This window comes from Aquarana catesbeiana, linkage group LG02 (genome assembly GCF_042186555.1).
Source record: "Aquarana catesbeiana isolate 2022-GZ linkage group LG02, ASM4218655v1, whole genome shotgun sequence".
NCBI lineage: Eukaryota > Metazoa > Chordata > Amphibia > Anura > Ranidae > Aquarana > Aquarana catesbeiana.
This window is the reverse complement of record NC_133325.1, coordinates 36,581,054-36,598,765: the sequence shown is the minus strand read 5'-3', so window position 1 is coordinate 36,598,765 and position 17,712 is coordinate 36,581,054. Positions and strand designations below refer to the sequence as shown.

The 17,712-nt window shown below is 46.9% G+C and overlaps 1 protein-coding gene across 1 annotated transcript in view; it reads left to right on the top strand.

The window, feature by feature from the left end:
- PAAF1 (proteasomal ATPase associated factor 1) overlaps positions 1–17,712 on the top strand; it is a 55,505-nt gene that overhangs the window by 23,883 nt on the left and 13,910 nt on the right. The window contains exons 6-8 of the mRNA XM_073612771.1: positions 3,138–3,288; positions 8,544–8,738; positions 11,072–11,163. Coding sequence (XP_073468872.1) covers positions 3,138–3,288; positions 8,544–8,738; positions 11,072–11,163 — 438 coding nt within the window. The remainder of the gene's footprint in view (positions 1–3,137; positions 3,289–8,543; positions 8,739–11,071; positions 11,164–17,712) is intronic.

Below are 17,712 nucleotides of genomic sequence, written 5' to 3'. Positions count from 1 at the left end.
GTAATGACGAAACGCATAAGGGGGGTGACTGCATGGCTCCCTCATCAATAGACGCAGCAGCAGGACTCAGGAGTGCACCCGCACGGGCTGTCCAGAAGGAGAACACTTCTCCGACAGGGCAATCCAGAAGAGGAGGAGCTGCCAGCGCTGCTGAGGGACCCCAGAACAGGAGGATCGGGGCCACTCTGTGCAGAACCAACTGCACAGAGGAGGTAAGTATGACTGTAAAAGAGCACATTTAATACTTACCTGTCCCTGCTACTTATGTTAGGTCGCTGCTGCTGTCTGGAAAATCTTCTGCATCCGACACTTCCAGGAGAGTCAGATCCCTGGTCCTCTGTGGAGTACTGTGTCCTGTAGTAATGCATGAGTCAGTGGGAGAAAAGACACAGAGGCAGACCAGGCGAATTGCACACCCAGAACTGTTGGATGCAGAAGATTATTCCAGCATTGGCAACAGTGTTGTTTAGTAACACTTTAAAGGATATCTAAAGCTTTGTTTTGTTTTTTAAAACAAACATGTCACACTTACCTCCTCTGTGCATTTGGTTTTGCACAGAGTGGCTCCGATCCTCCTCTTCTGGGGTCCCTCAGCGGCGCTCCTGACTCTTCCTCTTCTCGAGTGCCCCCTTGGAGAGCCGCTCTCGTTCGGGGCACTCATGCAGGCACACTCCTGTGTCCTGCTGTTAACACAGACAGCAGGACTCGGCTCCCGCGTCATTGGATTTGATTGACAGCAGCGGGAGCCAATGGCTGCGCTGCTATCAATCTCAATCTATCCAATCAGGACCTGAGACACCAGCTGGGAGCGGGTGTGCTCGTCCCCGGTCGCTGGAAAGACCGGGTTCAGGTAAGTAAAAAGGGGAGCTCTGGGAGGCTGCTGCGTCACAGGAGTATGCATTAAGGTGAAAAACCTTGAGGGTGTACAACCCCTTTAAGTTCTGTCAGTCATGGAGGCTCGGTGTCGCACGTGGCGATGCAAATGCACTCTGCCTAGGAACACCCACCCATCAAGGTATTTTGAGATGTGCATGGGTAGATATTTTGCATAAATCCTCCCAAGAGCCAGCCCACTGCTTTCATTGTGACCGAGGGCACATGAAAGAAGTACTAAAGCTGGGTGCTGTGATGTTTTTGGGAAGCTATGTACAGCACCCGCTGGTCCCGTTCATCAGCCATGATCTGCCTGCATTGCATAGAGAAGTATAGAGATCCAGTGGTGATGTCACTGGGTCTAACATAAAGTATTTAAAAATAAAAAAATTTATTTTAAAAAAAATGTACAGCGATACCCCGATACCCCTCGGCTCATGAACTTAATTCGTGAAGCGACTCTGGTCGCAAACCGAATTGGTTGCGAACCGAAGCAAATTTTCCCATAGGGTTCAATGTAAATCACATTAATCCATTTTGAACTTTTTTTTGTTTTTTTGTTTTTATATATAAAATTATGAAATGTATGTACAAAAAAAGAATTTTAACCGCTTGCCGACCGCCACACACAGATATGTCGTCAGAATGGCACAGGCAGGCAAATGGGCGTACCTGTTTGTCCCCTTAAATTTGCCACCTATCGGGCGCGTGCACGCCGCAGGAGCGGGTCCCGGGAACTCGATGTTCGCCGGGGGGCCGCGATTGCGGTGTGGAGAGGTAGAACGGGGAGATGCCCATGTAAACAAGGCATTTCCCTGTTCTGGCTAGCAACATGGCCGGGATCTACTGCTCCCCGTCATCGGGAGCAGTGATCGCTGTCATGTCAGTGGTATCCCATCCCCCCTTACAGTTAGAACACCTCCCTAGGACACACTTAACCCCTTGACCGCCCCCTAGTGTTTAACCCCTTCCCTGCCAGTGTCATTTACACAGTAATCAGTGCATTTTTATAGCACTGATCGCTGTATAAATGACAATGATCCCAAAATAGTGTCAAAAGTGTCCGATGTGTCCGCCATAATGTCGCAGTCACGTTAAAAATCGCAGATCGCCGCCATTACTAATAAAAAAAAAAAAAATGTATAATAAGAATGCCATAAATATATCCCCTATTTTTTGTAGACGCTATAATTTTTGCTCAAACCAATCAATATACGCTTATTGCGATTATTTTTTTTATTTTTTTTTTTTTTCAAAAAATATGTAGAAGAATCCAATCAGCCTAAACTGAGAAAGAAATTAGTTTTTTTTATATATTTTTTGGAGGATATTTATTATAGCAAAAAGTAAAAAATATGCTTTTTTTTTTTTTTTTTTTTTTTTAAATTGTTGCTTTTATTTTGTTTATAGCTCAAAAAATAAAAACCGCAGAGGTGATCAAATACCACCAAAAGCAAGCTCTATTTGTGGGAAAAAAAGGACGTCAATTTTGTTTGGGTACAACGTTGCATGACCGCGCAGTTGTCAGCTAAAGCGACGCAGTGCCGAATCGCAAAAAAATTTTCTGGTCAGGAAGGGGGTAAAATCTTCCGGAGCTGAAGTAGTTAAACATATATTACATACGGTCTTTTACAATAAGTTGACCTCTTTCGTGTGTACATCTATATAAAAAAAAAAAAAAAACTATAGCTCAGCTTTAATCCTTGTTTGAAACAATCCCAAACCCCAATTTTTAAATGTCTAATCTAGGGGTCAGAAAATGACAAAATGTGCATCCAGGAAAAGATCGTCTGAGGGCACGATAAAGTTGTAGAATTCATATGAACTGTTTCCCAATCAAGTGAGCCCACCCTCATGGTAGTCAGGGGGCAGAAACCCCTATCTGAGGGGACAGGTTCTCCCAAGACTCTCATCTTGCACTGCTCTTCTCAATATGAACGTGTCAGAGCAGGGAAGATGGCCGCGGCTCGTGTCCGTGAACCGAAGCCGAGTTCACGTACCGAAGCAAATTTTTGCGAACCGAGTTGTTCATGAACAGAAGCGTTTGCGAACCGAGGTGTCACTGTATTAGCATTTTGATGAGGGAGGAACCAGGAAAAGCAAATTTATAAGCAGTTTAAAAACTGTCCCGCCCCCCCCAGCCTAGTCTGCATATCAATCTGACGCCGTCCCTTTCCACCATTCGATTGTCCTCTTTTGATTTGTTCAAGTCTCAAGGAACTTGTGTGTATAGACTTGACGTAACAGGTTTTCTCTTCCTCCAGAGAGTCCTGGAAGGTCACTTCTTTGATGTCAATTGCTGCACGTTCTTCCCATCTGGTATGGTGGTGCTGAGCGGCGGGATGGATGCTCAGGTGAAGGTCTGGTCGGTGGAAAATGCCGGCTGCCCCGTCACATTCAAAGGACACAAAGCAGGTGGGCTAAAAGCCAAATGCAGAACAGATTACACAGTTTGGGTTATCATGGTAACATTTACCTGAGGGTAGTTTTTTTTTTTTTTCTTTTTTTTCTTTTTTTTTTAATGAGAATTTTGCCTATTCTTCTATTAATGTTTTTGTAAGGGTCAAAAATTATTTATCGTACATCATGGGACGCAGAGCCATAGTATTAACTTATTGGGTTTATAGGCACCTTCAGGTGATGGACACTAGTATACCCAATACAGGAATTTCAATCCCTATATAACCCCTCCTCCTTCCAGGAGTCCTCAATTTTTTCGCCAGTGTTTAAGGTGTTGGTCAAGAGTGAAGATGTGCTCTAAAGAGCTCCACTGGAGGGATCCATGCTGGATTTAAATAGCCTCCACAGACCAGATCCATCCAAGCCACTGAGGCCATAGTGGATGGTACCCGGGCCTCGCAGAAGAACGAGGTTTTGCCTGTAACACCTCTTTGTAGGGCTGGACCCCAGGACCCAGGACTCTTTTGGTCATGCTACATTACCTAAAGTTTCTCCTGAGGGGTGCTCTACAGGTCCAAGGGAGTGGAACCCCTATAAAAGGGACCCGGTCCTTGGAGGTTTGCTAGCGCAGCCCGCCGTGATGGGTGAAGTTTGGATCTGTCACAGCAGTATCCTGCAGCAAGGAAAGGGTAAGGGAAGAAGCCTAGGAACTGTAAAAATTCTACCTATGCTTTTTTTCTTACATAAATAAAATGTTGTCATGCCTAAAGTCTCCACTGAATAAGATGAGGCAAGATGTGACAATAACCTATTCGCTAAGAATTTTGAGAATAATTTTAAGTCAACATTTAAAAGTGCTATAGGCTGATAGTTCCCACATTGAGTATGATCTTTATCCTGCTTGGGGAATAATGTAGGCCCTCAAAGCGTCCTCTGTTAGCTTACCATTAGCTGAGATAGAATTGTAAGCACATGGAAGTAACGAGAGAGAGCGTCCTGTTAGGTTTCATAGTATATAAGATTTAACCCGTCGGGACTGGGGGCCTTCCCTGGTTTAGAGGATTCTATCGCCAAGGCCAATTCTTTGTTATAGAGGCCTCCATCCCTGCAATCACCTCCAATGGAAGTAGGGGCATAGCTGATGCTGTCAAAAAGGAGGATTTTAAATCTGCCCGGGTAGAGCATTGCTGGGTTTGGGTATTTTGCAGATTATAAAGCCTCCAATAAATGTTTTGAAATTCCCGCAGAATCTGACAGCTTAATGCCGGAGTCGGGCGTGATTTGAGTGATATGTGGTTTCGTTTGTGAACCTTTCAGTGCCCTATCCAATAGAACACCCGGTTTATTTCCATACTCATATATAGACTGTTTATATCGACTCAATTTCTCCCTTACTTCTGAATTTGCGATTTGATTATAACGCTGGCGTAGGGAGAATAATTCTTCCTGTGTCTGCTTAGCAAGTGTTTTTTTGTGAATGGACTCAAGTTTACTAATCCTCACAAGTAACATCTCAGTTTCTAACCGCCTTAGTTTTTTTTATCCTGGCTCCGTGTTTAAGAAAGATTCCTCTTATGAAATACAAGATGGTACTACACGCCTTCTAAGCTACACAAATTTTTCCCCGCTGTTTCAGAAAACTGTTTCAGAGGGTGCCCCGATAAGGGGACTCATCTACATATATTTTGGAGCTGTAAGGCACTGAAACACATATGGCAGAAGGTAACATCTAAAGTGACAGAGATCACCTGTGTATTGATGACTGACGCACCAAATTTGCCTATTTTTTTGCAGATATCCCTGGCTCCTCCCCTCCGGAGCAAAAGCTGGTCCACTCACTATGCTCGGCGGTTCACTGGTCCCTTGCCCTGTTCTGGCGGACCCCTGTGGTACCGTGGGAACAGATTCTGAAACGTATGGCGGCCATACAGCTCATGGAGAAAATTTTCCACACTATCATGGACTCCATGCTTATTTACGAATTGAAATGGGAGTTGTGGTCCCCCTAACCCACCCTGGCCCTTTACACTAGCTCCAAAGAACCCCCCCTATGATATAGTGCCTTAGGGGTGAATGTTTACAGTCTAGTTTCCCGTAACCTATTTTTCTTTTGAGTTCATGTATTAGTTTTACTACTTTTTGTTAAACTTTTTGTGTTATCTTATCAGCAGTGCAGTCAGGCGGATGTATAGCCTCCCACGAGCCCCCTGGTGGAGCCCCCGGTTCTACCAGCGGGGAAATCTTCGTTATGCCCCATACACACGATCGCACATTCCGACAACAAAATCCATCCGATTTTTTTCCGACGTTGTCTTGCATACACACGGTTGCACAAAGTTGGTCGGAAATTCCGAACGTCAAGAACGCGGTGACGTACAACACGTCCGACGAGCCGAGAAAAATGAATTCCAATAGCCAGTGCGGCTCTTCTGCTTGATTCTGAGCATGCGTGGCACTTTGTGCGTTGGAATTTATCTACACACGATCGGAAAATGTGCGATCGGAGCTTGTTGTCGGAAAATTTTAGATCCTGCTCTCAAACTTTGTGTGTCAGAAAATCCGATGGAAAAAGTCAGATGGAGCCTATACACGGTCAGATTTTCCGCCAACAAGCTACGATCGCGCATTTTCCGTCGCAAAGTCCGACCGTGTGTACGGGGCATTAGTCTTATGTAAGTGACATCTCAGCTGATTGTAAACCACGTTGGCCCTTTTAGGCCTTATCATTATTTGGACACATGTTAAAGCGGAGCGCCGCCGAAAATAATTTTTTTTTTTTAAGTCAGCAGCTACAAATACTGCAGCTGCTGACTTTTAAAACATGGACACTTACCTGTCCAGGGCGCCCGTGATGTCGGCACCCGAGGCCGAACCGTCTCTCGGTCCTCGGGTGCTGCTGCCTTCATCTTCGGTAAGGGAATCAGGAAGTGAAGGCTTGCGGCTTCACTTCCCGGTTCCCTACTGCACATGCGCGCAGCGCAATACGGATGGTCCCTGCTGTCTCTGGGACCCGTGTGTTTCCCAGCAGACGGCGGGGGGGGGGACAGGAAGTGGCGTAAATAACCGCAGATTCTGCGGCTATCTATGCCGGAAGTGGGTACAGATACCTGTAATATACAGGTATCTGCACCCCCCCACCCCCCTGAAAGGTGCCAACTGTGACACCGGAGGGGGGGAGGAATCCGATGAGTGGAAGTTCCACTTTTTGGTGGAACTCCACTTTAAGTGTTATTTGTAATGCTCCTATACCCGCAACATGTTACATTCATCAATCAATGGAATATGTAACGGATGCTTACTGTTGCTGCTCTTTATATTTCAATAAAAACGCTTGTATTAAAAAAAAAAAAATCCTCTTATATAGCATTTATGCGCCTCCCACAATACAGTCGGAGATGTATTAGGTTGGTTATTCTGACTAAAATATTCTGCTAAACCCTGTAGAACCTCAGTCATGGTAGTTGGGTCCTTTAACAGTATATCATTAAGCCTCCAAGACGGTCCTTGTAGCCACTATATTTAGATCTATATCTAAGTGATATGGTCCATGGTCAGCAAAGAAAAAAAATAATCGATTCTTGAGTATGATGAATGGACTGAAGAAAAAAAAAGTATAGTCTCTGACGTTGGGATGTTGTAAACGCCATACATCTACCAGTTGAAGAAGATTTGATTCTGCCTTTAGTCGCTTTAAATAAGAGAATGATCGATGAGATGCACCCCTTGAGACATCTAGGAATGGATCATATGCAAAATTAAAATCCCCTCCTAAAATCAATACCCCATCCTTATGCTCCAAATTCAGAGGAACCAAAGACTTTAAAAAAAGCAACTGATTCAAGTTAGGAAAATATACATTAACCACGGTTACCCGAGTAGCTCCAATTACGCCCTTAACTATCAACAATCTACCTTGCTCATTGCTAATGTATGTACCTAGCGACCATGGAACAGACCTTGCTATAAGAATACTGACTCCCTTAGCTTTAGATATTGGGGATGGGCTATGATATACCACTGGGTAAACTCTATTACTCAACTTTGGGATTTTTCCCGTCCTGGAAGTGTGTTTCCTGGAGGAAAACAATCTGACTCCGCATTTTGGTCAAGTCTCTCAATAATCTAGACCTTTTTTTCAGGGATATTGAGGCCCTTCACATTAAGGCCCCTTTCACACTGGGGCGGTGGGGGCGTCGGCGGTACAACAGCGCTATTTTTAGCGCTGCTGTACTGTCGTTCTTGCAGCGGTATTCGGCCGCTAGCAGTGCGGTTTTAACCCCCGCTGGCGGCCAAAAAAGGGTTAAAATCCCTCGTACAGCGCGGCTATAGCCGCGGTATTGCCGTGGTATAGCCGCGCTGTCCTATTGATTTCAATGGGCAGGAGCGGTGAATACACCGCTCCTTCACCGCTCCAAAAAAGCAGTTTGCAGGACTTTTTTCACCGCCCTGCCTGCGCACCGCTTCAGTGTGAAAGCCCTCGGGCTTTCACACTGAACAAACAGCGGAGGCTGTTTTGGGGCGGTTTGCAGGCGGTATTTTTAGCGCAATACCGCCTGCAAACCGCCCCAGTGTGAAAGGGGTCTTAGGGAGGTTAACCTTACCGGAGTAGGCAGTTGTGCCCCAAGAGGGAACGATGTCATGTTTCCTCCTAAAAAAAAAAAAAAAAAAAAAAAAAAGGGGGGTTTGGGGGTGGGGGGATGGGGGAGCGGAGGGGATACAGAAAGGAAGCAGTAGATGAGAGAAAAAAAAAACTCAAACCCATTAAGTTATTACTTTTGGCTCTGTGTCCTATGATGTACGATAAAGAAAATTTTACATGTAAGCTGTTATAAAAATCCTTTCTTGGAGTACATCACGGGACACCTAGGTCCCTCCCCTCCTTTTTGGGGTTTAGGTATATTGCTTTGATACAGAAACTGAGGTACTCCTGGAAGGAGGAGGGGTTATATATAGGGAGTGAACTTCCTGTATTGGGTATACCAGTGTCCATCACCTGAAGGTGCCTATATACCCATTAAGTTAATACTATGTCTCTGTGTCCCATGATGTACTCCGAGAAAAGGATTGTACAGGCAAGCTGTTATAAAAATTCTATTTTTTTTTTTCCCAGTATGATCAGTTTGTGACATAAAAGCATCAAATGACATTGGTGACCAAATTTTATGTTTGAGCCTTTTGGCACAGAAACCCCACAAACATCTGCACCAGGTTTCACAAGCCAAATGCAGACATTGCTCACACGGTGTAAGAGAATACCTCTGCTTTTGCAGGAGTCTTGGATCTGGCGATAGTGGACCGTGGGAGGAATGTCGTGTCCTGCTCACGGGATGGAACAGCCCGGCTCTGGGATTGTGGGAAATCGTCATGCCTTGCCGTTGTGGCAGATTGTGGCGCTCCCATTAATGGAATATCTGTCGGCGTTGCAGACAATACAGTTAATCTTGGGGCACCAGAGACAACGCCCAGTAAGTGTCATTTTATTTTTTATTTTATTTTTTGTTTTGAGATCTGCATAAGGGAACATACACTATTACCAAAAGTATTGGGACACCTGCCTTGTCACGCACATGAACTTGAATGGCATCCCAGTCTTAAGGCCCGTACACATGATCAGAAAATCCGAAGAGCAAGACTAGGCATGCTCAGAAATGAAAGAACACATACAAAACAATTCACATTCGCATAACACATTACGTCACTTCTAACGTTGAATTCTGTCGTCAGAAAATTTTCTGATGGTGAATACCCTCTTCACTTTCGATTTGAGACTAACATCAAACAAACAAAAAACTGACAAATTCGTCCAATAATCTGACCATGTGTACGAGGCTTTAGTCCGTAAGGTTCAATATTGAGTTACATAGTAGGTGAGGTTGAAAAAAAGACACAAGTCCATCAAGTCCAACCTATGTGTGTGATTATATGTCAGTATTACATTACATATCCCTGTATATTGCGGTCATTCAGATGCTTATCTAATAGTTTCTTGAAGCTATCAATGCTCCCCGCTGAGACCACCGCCTGTGGAAGGGAATTCCACATCCTTGCCGCTCTTACAGTAAAGAACCCTCTACGTAGTTTGAGGTTAAACCTCTTTTCTTCTAATTTTAATGAGTGGCCACCAGTCTTGTTAAACTCCCTACCGCGAAAAAGTTTTATCCCTATTGAGTTGGCCCACCCTTTGCAGCTATAACAGCTTTAACTCTTCTGGGAAGGCCGTCCACAAGGTTTAGGAGTGTGTTCAGGGCTGCTGATAAGGCCGTGCAACTGGTCCTGTTAACCCGGGCTCCATCAGCTCAGCAGGGGGGCCCGGGCAGCTTTTATAGTTCAGTTCTGCCATTAAAAAAATATATTGCTTACTAAAGAAGGCCTGGCTTGCAGTCTCGGAGCAGGTAAGTATAACATGTTTGTTATTTAAAAAAAAAAAATGTAGGTGTACAATCACTTTGACACACACTTCGTCCCCTGTGTATAGCTGTTTTTATCATTTTAAAAGACTGAGTCTGGCCTCAGCAAAGGTTGCTGCCTGGCAGTCACAGCGGAAAGAGACACTTCCTTCCACAGACCTTTAAAAGACCTTGGGGGGGGCGCACAGGCTGGAGCAGAGAGGAAGAGATGTTGCATAGACCATTGCTGTGCAAATCGTGTAACCCTGGATGGCCAAGCAGGGAAGAGGTTGTGTAGGGGTCTGCTTTTACCCCCTAACTCAAGGGTGCCCAACCTTTTGAGGAGCGAGGGCCACTTTATCGACTTGGTAACCAGTTGCAGGCCACATTGAGCGTAAAGGGGGGATGGCAGGTCTGTGTCCACTCAGCATATGTAGAGCAGACACGGATGCAATCCGCTCTACCCTAAGGGCCCTCCGATCCGCCCAGACAGAAGGGGACAGATCCCCTTCTGTTTTTTTTTTTTTTTAAGGAGATCGGATTGCAGATAGGCGGGTGTAAACTGCTGGCTGGTACTGATGACTGGTACGGATGGTGGGTACTGGTACTGCTGGCGGGTACTTCTGGCGGGTACTGGTACTGATGACTGGTACCAGTACTGTTGGTGCTGGTACTGGTACTGTTGGTTGGTACTGCTGGCTGGTACTGGTACTGCTGGTTGGTACTGGTACGGTTGGTAATGGTACTGCTGGCTGGTACTAGTACTGCTGACTGGTACTGCTGGTTGGTACCGGTACTGTTGGTTGGTACCGGTACTGTTGGTTGGTACCGGTACTGTTGGTTGGTACTGGTACTGTTGGTTGGTACTAGTACTGCTGGCTGGTACTGGTACTGATACTGGTGGCTGCTGTCCATGATCGCGGGTTCCTGTGTCCCGACCCGCCATCCCCGAGCATAATTGTGACAGAAGCATGCAGCTGCAGTAGAGAGCCGACGCTTCCTGTCACAGGCGGGGTACATTTGGTATCGCTCTGCCTGTGAAGGAGACGGCGCTATACAGGAAGCACCGGCTCTGCTTCCTCTAGCGGCGGCTCCGTTCTTCGCACTAATGCTCGGAGATGTCGGGTCGGGAACCCGCGATCTGGGCTTGCAGACCTGCCATCTCAGAGCAAGACATGGCGGGCCACATCGGTTGGGCACCCCTGCTAACTGCATGCTAGTCATGCATACTGCTGAGATGTGTGGTTTGATCTGTCAGCTGTATACAGGGAAGGCAAGGCTCGGGTCTATGAAGAAGGTTCATGGGGAAGGGTTGGGGCTCTGAGATCTGGGGAGAGGGGACAGGACTGCAGAGAGCCGCTCTCTCCACAAAGGTGAATACAAATCGATAAATTGTCTCTAATGTGTTGCAGGTGACAGAGAGATCGGTACAGAAGGGAAGCTGCTGCTGTTGGCACGGGAAGATAAGAAGTTGGAGGGCGTCAGTCTGCACAGCCGCCAGTCTGTAAGCGCCTCTTCTGTTTGGTTTATATGTTTATTAACATTAAACATTAATTTGTATGACCAAATCATTTTATATCTTTTTTTTTTTTTTTTTTTTTTTTTATTATTATGGTTTGTTGAACCTCATTTGATGAAAGGTTGGGCAAAGTCCTGCTTTCTTGTATAGCAAAGAGAAATGGCCCACAGAACCAAAGCGGCATAGTATGCAGTCCTGTGCAAAAGTGAGTGCACCACTCCAAATCCATTAAAGAGGTTGTAAACCTCCAAAAAAAAAAAAAAAACCCTGCAAGTCAAAGGCATAATGAGCTAGCATCGTATACTAGCTCATTATGAAATGCTTGTCTCAGAACGATGCCCTGAATCGGCGTCGGCACTCCGAGTACACGGCCGGCATCTTCCACTGGAGTTACTTCCGGGTTCGCTGTGATTTGACCGGAGCTGCGAGGACATCACTCCCGCCTATGCATGCGGGAGCAGCCGGTCACGGCACAAGTCCTGAAGAAACAGCATGAGTGGGGCCATTTCTGCAGTGCGCATGCGCCAATGACGTCGGCAATGATATCCGCAATATCTCCTAAACTGTGCAAGTTTAGGAGATATCCCTGACACCTACAGGTAAGCCTTGTTATAGGCTTACCTGTAGGTAAAAGTGGTGCAACGGGGTTTACAACCACTTTAACCACTTGCCTACCGGGCACTTACACCCCCTTCCTGCCCAGGCCATTTTTCAGCTTTCAGCGCTGAATTGCACGGTCATGCTACACTGTACCTAAATGAAATGTTTATCATTTTTTTCACACAAATAATAGGATTTTTTAAAACAGCTTACCTGTAAAATCCTTTTCTTTCGAAGGACATCACGGGACACAGAGCCACAGTAATTACTGATGGGTTATATAGGTATCACTGGTGATTGGACACTGGCACACCCTATCAGGAAGTTCAACCCCCTATATAATCCCTCCCCCTTGCAGGGATACCTCAGTTTTGTAGCCAAGCAATATAGTGTATTAGAAGAGGGGCGGGACCTCTGTGTCCCGTGATGTCCTTCGAAAGAAAAGGATTTTACAGGTAAGCTGTTTTAAAAAATCCTATTTTCTTTCTCGAACATCACGGGACACAGAGCCACAGTAATTACTGATGGGATGTCCCAGAGCAATGCTACCTGAGGGGGGGGAACCACGACCAAGTAGGGTGCAATCAGACCTGAGGACCCTGTACCGCTGCCTGCAGCACACTACGCCCAAAGGCGATATCCTCATGCCTTCTCACATCCACCTGATAGAATCTGGTGAATGTATGGACTGAAGACCAGGTTGCGGCCTTGCAGATTTGAGCCATAGAGGCCCGGTGATGCACTGCCCAAGAAGCACCAATAGCCCTTGTGGAATGTGCCCTGATCTGAAACGGAGGAATCTTCTGCTTCAGACCGTAAGCTTGAATGATCAATTGTCGAATCCATTTAGAAATGGTAGCTTTTGACGCTGCCTGTCCTCTATTGGGACCCTCTGGCAGCACAAACAAAACATCCGTCTTGCGGATCTGAGTAGTTGCCCCTAGATAGGCCTTAACTGCTCTTACTACATCCAACGAATGTAGAGATCTCTCTTCCGGAGAACAGGGATCTGGAAAAAACTAAGATGAGGGCGTAGTACCACTCTATCCTTGTGTATAATCAAATAAGGCTCCTTACAGGAAAGAGCTGCTAATTCTGATACTCTTCTAGCAGAAGAGATGGCCACCAGAAAAATTAATTTCCTTGTCAACAAGACCAAAGGAATCTGACATATTGGTTCAAAAGGCTGTTTCTGTAACACAGCCAGGACCAAATTCAAGTCCCAGGGGTTTAGGGGCGCTTTAACCGGAGGATTAAGACGCATCACCCCCTGCATAAAGTTTCGGACCAAAGAATGCGAAGCAAGTGGCCGCTGAAATAATACTGATAAAGCAGAGACCTGGCCCTTGATGGTACTCAAGGCCAGCTTCATCTCTAATCCCATCTGTAGAAAATCAAGGATTCTACCTATGACATATTTCCTGGGATGCCAACCTCTGGATTCACACCAGGTTATATAAGCCTTCCAGACTCTATGATAAATCATCCTGGAAGCTGGCTTCCTTGCATTAATCAAGGTAGATATGACAGGACCTGAGAGCCCACAACTCTTCAGAACGTGGGTCTCAATAGCCAAACCGTCAAATTTAGCGTTTGTAAGGCAGGATGGACTACTGGACCTTGAGATAACAGGTCTGGGCGTACCGGTAGTATCCACGGGGAACCCACCGTCATCCTTACTATTTCTGCATACCAAGTCCTTCTGGGCCAAGCGGGGGCCACCAGAAGTACCGACTTCCTTTCCTACCTGATCCTGCGAAGGAGTCGCGGTAGTAGCAGAATAGGCGGGAATGCGTAAATCAGTGAGAACCGATGCCACGGAATCACCAACGCATCCGTCCCGCATGCAAGAGGATCTTTTGTCCTTGCCACAAATCTGTCTATCTTTTTGTTGAATCGGGATGCAAAGAGATCTACATCTGGAACCCCCCATCTTTGGCATATGGCCCAAAAGACGTCAGGATGCAGAGAACATTCCCCTGGAAGTAACTGCTGGCGACTTAGATAGTCCGCCTGCCAATTCTCTATTCCCGGGATGAAAACTGCCGATATGCATGGCACATGCTTCTCTGCCCAGACTAAGATCTGGTTCACCTCTTTTTGAGCAACTCGGCTCCGGGTGCCTCCCTGATGATTGACATAAGCCACTGCTGTGGCATTGTCGGACTGGATCCTGACCGGACAACCCTGTAGCCTGATAGTCCAGGCCTTTAGAGCTAGATGTATCGCCCGGATCTCCAGAATGTTGATGGGTAAGGTCCTCTCTGTCTTGGACCATACCCCTTGGACCGCAGCCTGTTCCAGAACTGCTCCCCAACCTGACAGACTGGCATCTGTTGTTACCACCGTCCAGGTAACCGGTAGAAAGGATTTCCCCTTCTGCAGGTTTTCGGGTATGAGCCACCAATTAGGGCTCTGACGCACCGCATGCGACAGGTGCATCGGAAAGTCTAATGCCTGAACCTTCTTGTTCCAGGTCGACAGAATACTGTGTTGCAGCATTCTTGAGTGAAACTGAGCATAGGGAACTGTTTCGAATGAAGACACCATCTTCCCTATTAGCCTCATACAAAGGCGGACTGAGGGACCCTTCTTGGTCCTTACTGTCAGAATCAGCTCTCTCAAAGCAGTGATCTTTGCCTGAGGTAGAAATATTTTCTCCTGGCTTGTAACTATAATCAGACCTAAATACTCCAGTCTTCTTACTGGTTTTAGGAAAGACTTTTCTAAGTTGAGGATCCAACCTAGGTGTTCTAGATACCTGACCGTGGTCCTCAAGTTTCCATTCAAAGAGGCTACCGACCGGTCTATCAAGAGCAGGTCGTCTAGGTATGCTATGACAGCTATACCCTGAGCCCTTAATCTGGCCAGAGGAGGAGCCAAGATCTTTGTGAACACTCGAGGTGCAGTGGCTATCCCAAAAGGGAGAGCCACAAACTGGAAACGGCGCCCTCCTACCTCGAAGCGCAGAAACTTCTGATGAGCAGGAAAAATGGGCACATGCAGATATGCATCTCTGATGTCTATTGATGCCAGAAATTCTCCTCCCTGCAGGGTGGGAACTACTGTTCGAATTGATTCCATGCGGAAGGATTGAATCCTTAGGAATCGGTTCAGATCCCTTAAGTCCAAAATGGGCCTGACATCCCCATTTGGCTTTTGGACCGTAAAAAGGTTGGAATAGAAGCCCAATCCCTGGTCCTTTGCGGGAACTATCATAATGACCTCCTGCGACAAAAGTCGCTCTAACGCTAGAAGGAGCGACTGCTTCTTCTCTGGGTCTCTGGGAACATTTAATCTGAGGAACCGAGGAGAAGGGAATTCCTGAAACTCCAGCTTGTACCCTAAGGTTACCGTGGAGACTACCCATCTGTCCTGGAAGTCCTCGTGCCAGAGCTCTGAGAACTGTCGCAGTCTTCCCCCCACTCGAGTGAGCGGGGGCGCCCCCTCATGCAGAGGTCTTAGTGTTTTGCCTAGTAGGCTTCTTTCCCCCAGGACTTCTTTTGTCCCTGGGGTTGACTCTTGTCTCTGGACCCCGATGGAGGCGGCCGTCGAGACTGCCTGGAGGCTGAAGCCCCCGGCGCTGGGGAAAGAGTCCGTTTGAAAGAGGGACGCTTACTCTTCTTCTTGACAGGTAAGAGAGTGCTTTTCCCACAAGAGATTCTCTTGATATAGTTATCCAAGTCCTCTCCAAACAACCTTGCACCACGAAATGGAAACCCAGCCAGTAGCTTCTTACATGGTGCTTCGGCTGACCAATTTTTCAACCATAGGATTCTACGTATATGCACCAACCCCAGTGAAAGACGGGAGGTTTGCATGATAGAATCTCTAATGGCGTCAACCACAAAGCATAAGGCCGCTGGAAGGTTAGCAAACCCCTGGGCCTGCTGTTCAGGTAATACTTTGATGACCTGCTTAACATGGTCTCTTAAGTATTGACAGACTCCAATCGCTGCTACTGCAGGTTGGGCCACTGATCCTGCTAAGGAGAAAACATCCTTCAATAGGGATTCCATCCTTTTATCTACAGGATCCCTGAGCATCTGAGCATTGTCTACAGGACAAGTCAGGCTATTATTTACGGAGGAAATGGCGGCATCAATAGCCGGTATTCCCCACATTTTAATAAACTTTTCTTCCATCGGATAAAGTGTTGAAAACTTTCTCGGTGGAAAAAAACGTTTGTCTGGGTGATCCCACTCAGAATAAATAAGCTTTTCAAGTAAAGTATGAACAGGAAAAGCATGTGCTGCTTGGAAAGGTTTCAGTGACCCCAAAGCAGAAGAGGATTCTTTAGCAGTTTCAGGTATGGGCAACTTAAATGTGGATCGGACCAATCCAGTGAGGATCTGCACTAAGACTTTCTCCTCTTGGGAAGTCGCAGAGGGTCCCTCTCCACCTGATTCCCCCGAAGAGGAATCATCCATCCCATCCCGATCCTCTGAAAGGGACTCATCTCCTTTATCCCAGAGCTCCTCTGTCTGAGGGTCTTGGGGAACAGAGGAAGGCCTAGTGCGTTTTCTTCCACTGAGTGAAGACGTAATCACGGCCATTAATCTTTCCTCTAGACCATTAATGGTTGAGGAAAAAACCTCTTGTGTAATATATACAGGGGCTGAAGTGCCAGAAGCAGGTGTAGCCCCTGACCCCGATGGCTCTCCCTGGCTAGCCGTCCCTGGCCCATCTTTAGGGGGGGAGGATGCTGCCGACAGGGGGCCCTCAGAACCTGAACAAGATCCCCTAGTGTCTCTGGTTCCTGGGGTGCTTGAACCTCTTCTACCCATAGTGCAAAGCAACAAGGTGTGAGGTATACAAATGAACACTGCCCGCTGAGCGATGTAGTCTGGCTAAAAGCCTTGCTACCCAATGCTCAGTCTGGTGTTACTTCAGTAAATGCTGCCTAGGAGAATGCCTGTGTCCCACCTTACATGCGACCGTCAGCTCTGTGTCTCTCAGAAGGCTGAGTGCACCTGTACAGAGTGCCTCTAATAGCCTGCAGCTGGCCTGAGTGGGAGTCTAAACACTCTGTGCTGACATCCAGCCCCCTCCTCTACCGCCCCCCCCCCTCGAGTTTTGAAAAAAACGAGCGCTTCCCGCACTGCCGACTCTCCTGTCATGCTTCTGGAGAAAAGGCTGGGGATGGGGGGGGAGAAGGAGGGAGACTGGTAACAAGATTTGCCTGAACGGCTATCTTCAGAGATGGTGGCCTTTAGGCCACAGAGCCCGGGTGGTATAACCACTTTCTAGACCCCTGTGGCCCCTCTCTAGCCTGGGGGGAACATTCAAACATGAGAAATCCCCCCTTTCCACCTTACCTGCTTGCAGCCTGCTTTGAGATGCTGGGACATAATCAGCACTGAACACCTGAGACAAAGTCAGCATGTGTAGGTTTGTGCTCTTGGCAGCCCCCGGTGGTCACAATAGGCATAGCATGCATTTACCTTAAAGGAGAAAAGCCACTAGAACTCAAAAATTCTGTGGAATCTCCTCTTACCTTATCCAGCCGCAGGGTGCTGTTTACACAGACCCAATCTTCACCTCTCACGGTGGGCTCCGTTTGAAAAAACCGTCAGAGACTGGGGCCCCCATCAGTAGGGGGATCCAACAGTTCTGGGACCGTAAAGCACCTCGCCAGAAATTAGGAAGTTTAAAGCCATTTTCTGATCCAGCTCTCTAAAAAGAGAAGCATTACGGGTAAAACCTCGTTTCTTCGGACACGAGGCCCGGGTACCATTCAATTCGGCCATGAAAAGACACTTTGAATGGATCCGGTTCGCCTGGCTTGCCCCAGTATAGGATCTTAGGATATTCCCTTTGGAGCTCAGCACAGGACATCTTTACACGTCCATCACCTAAGACACTGGCGTAAAAACTGAGGTATCCCTGCAAGGGGGAGGGATTATATAGGGGGTTGAACTTCCTGATAGGGTG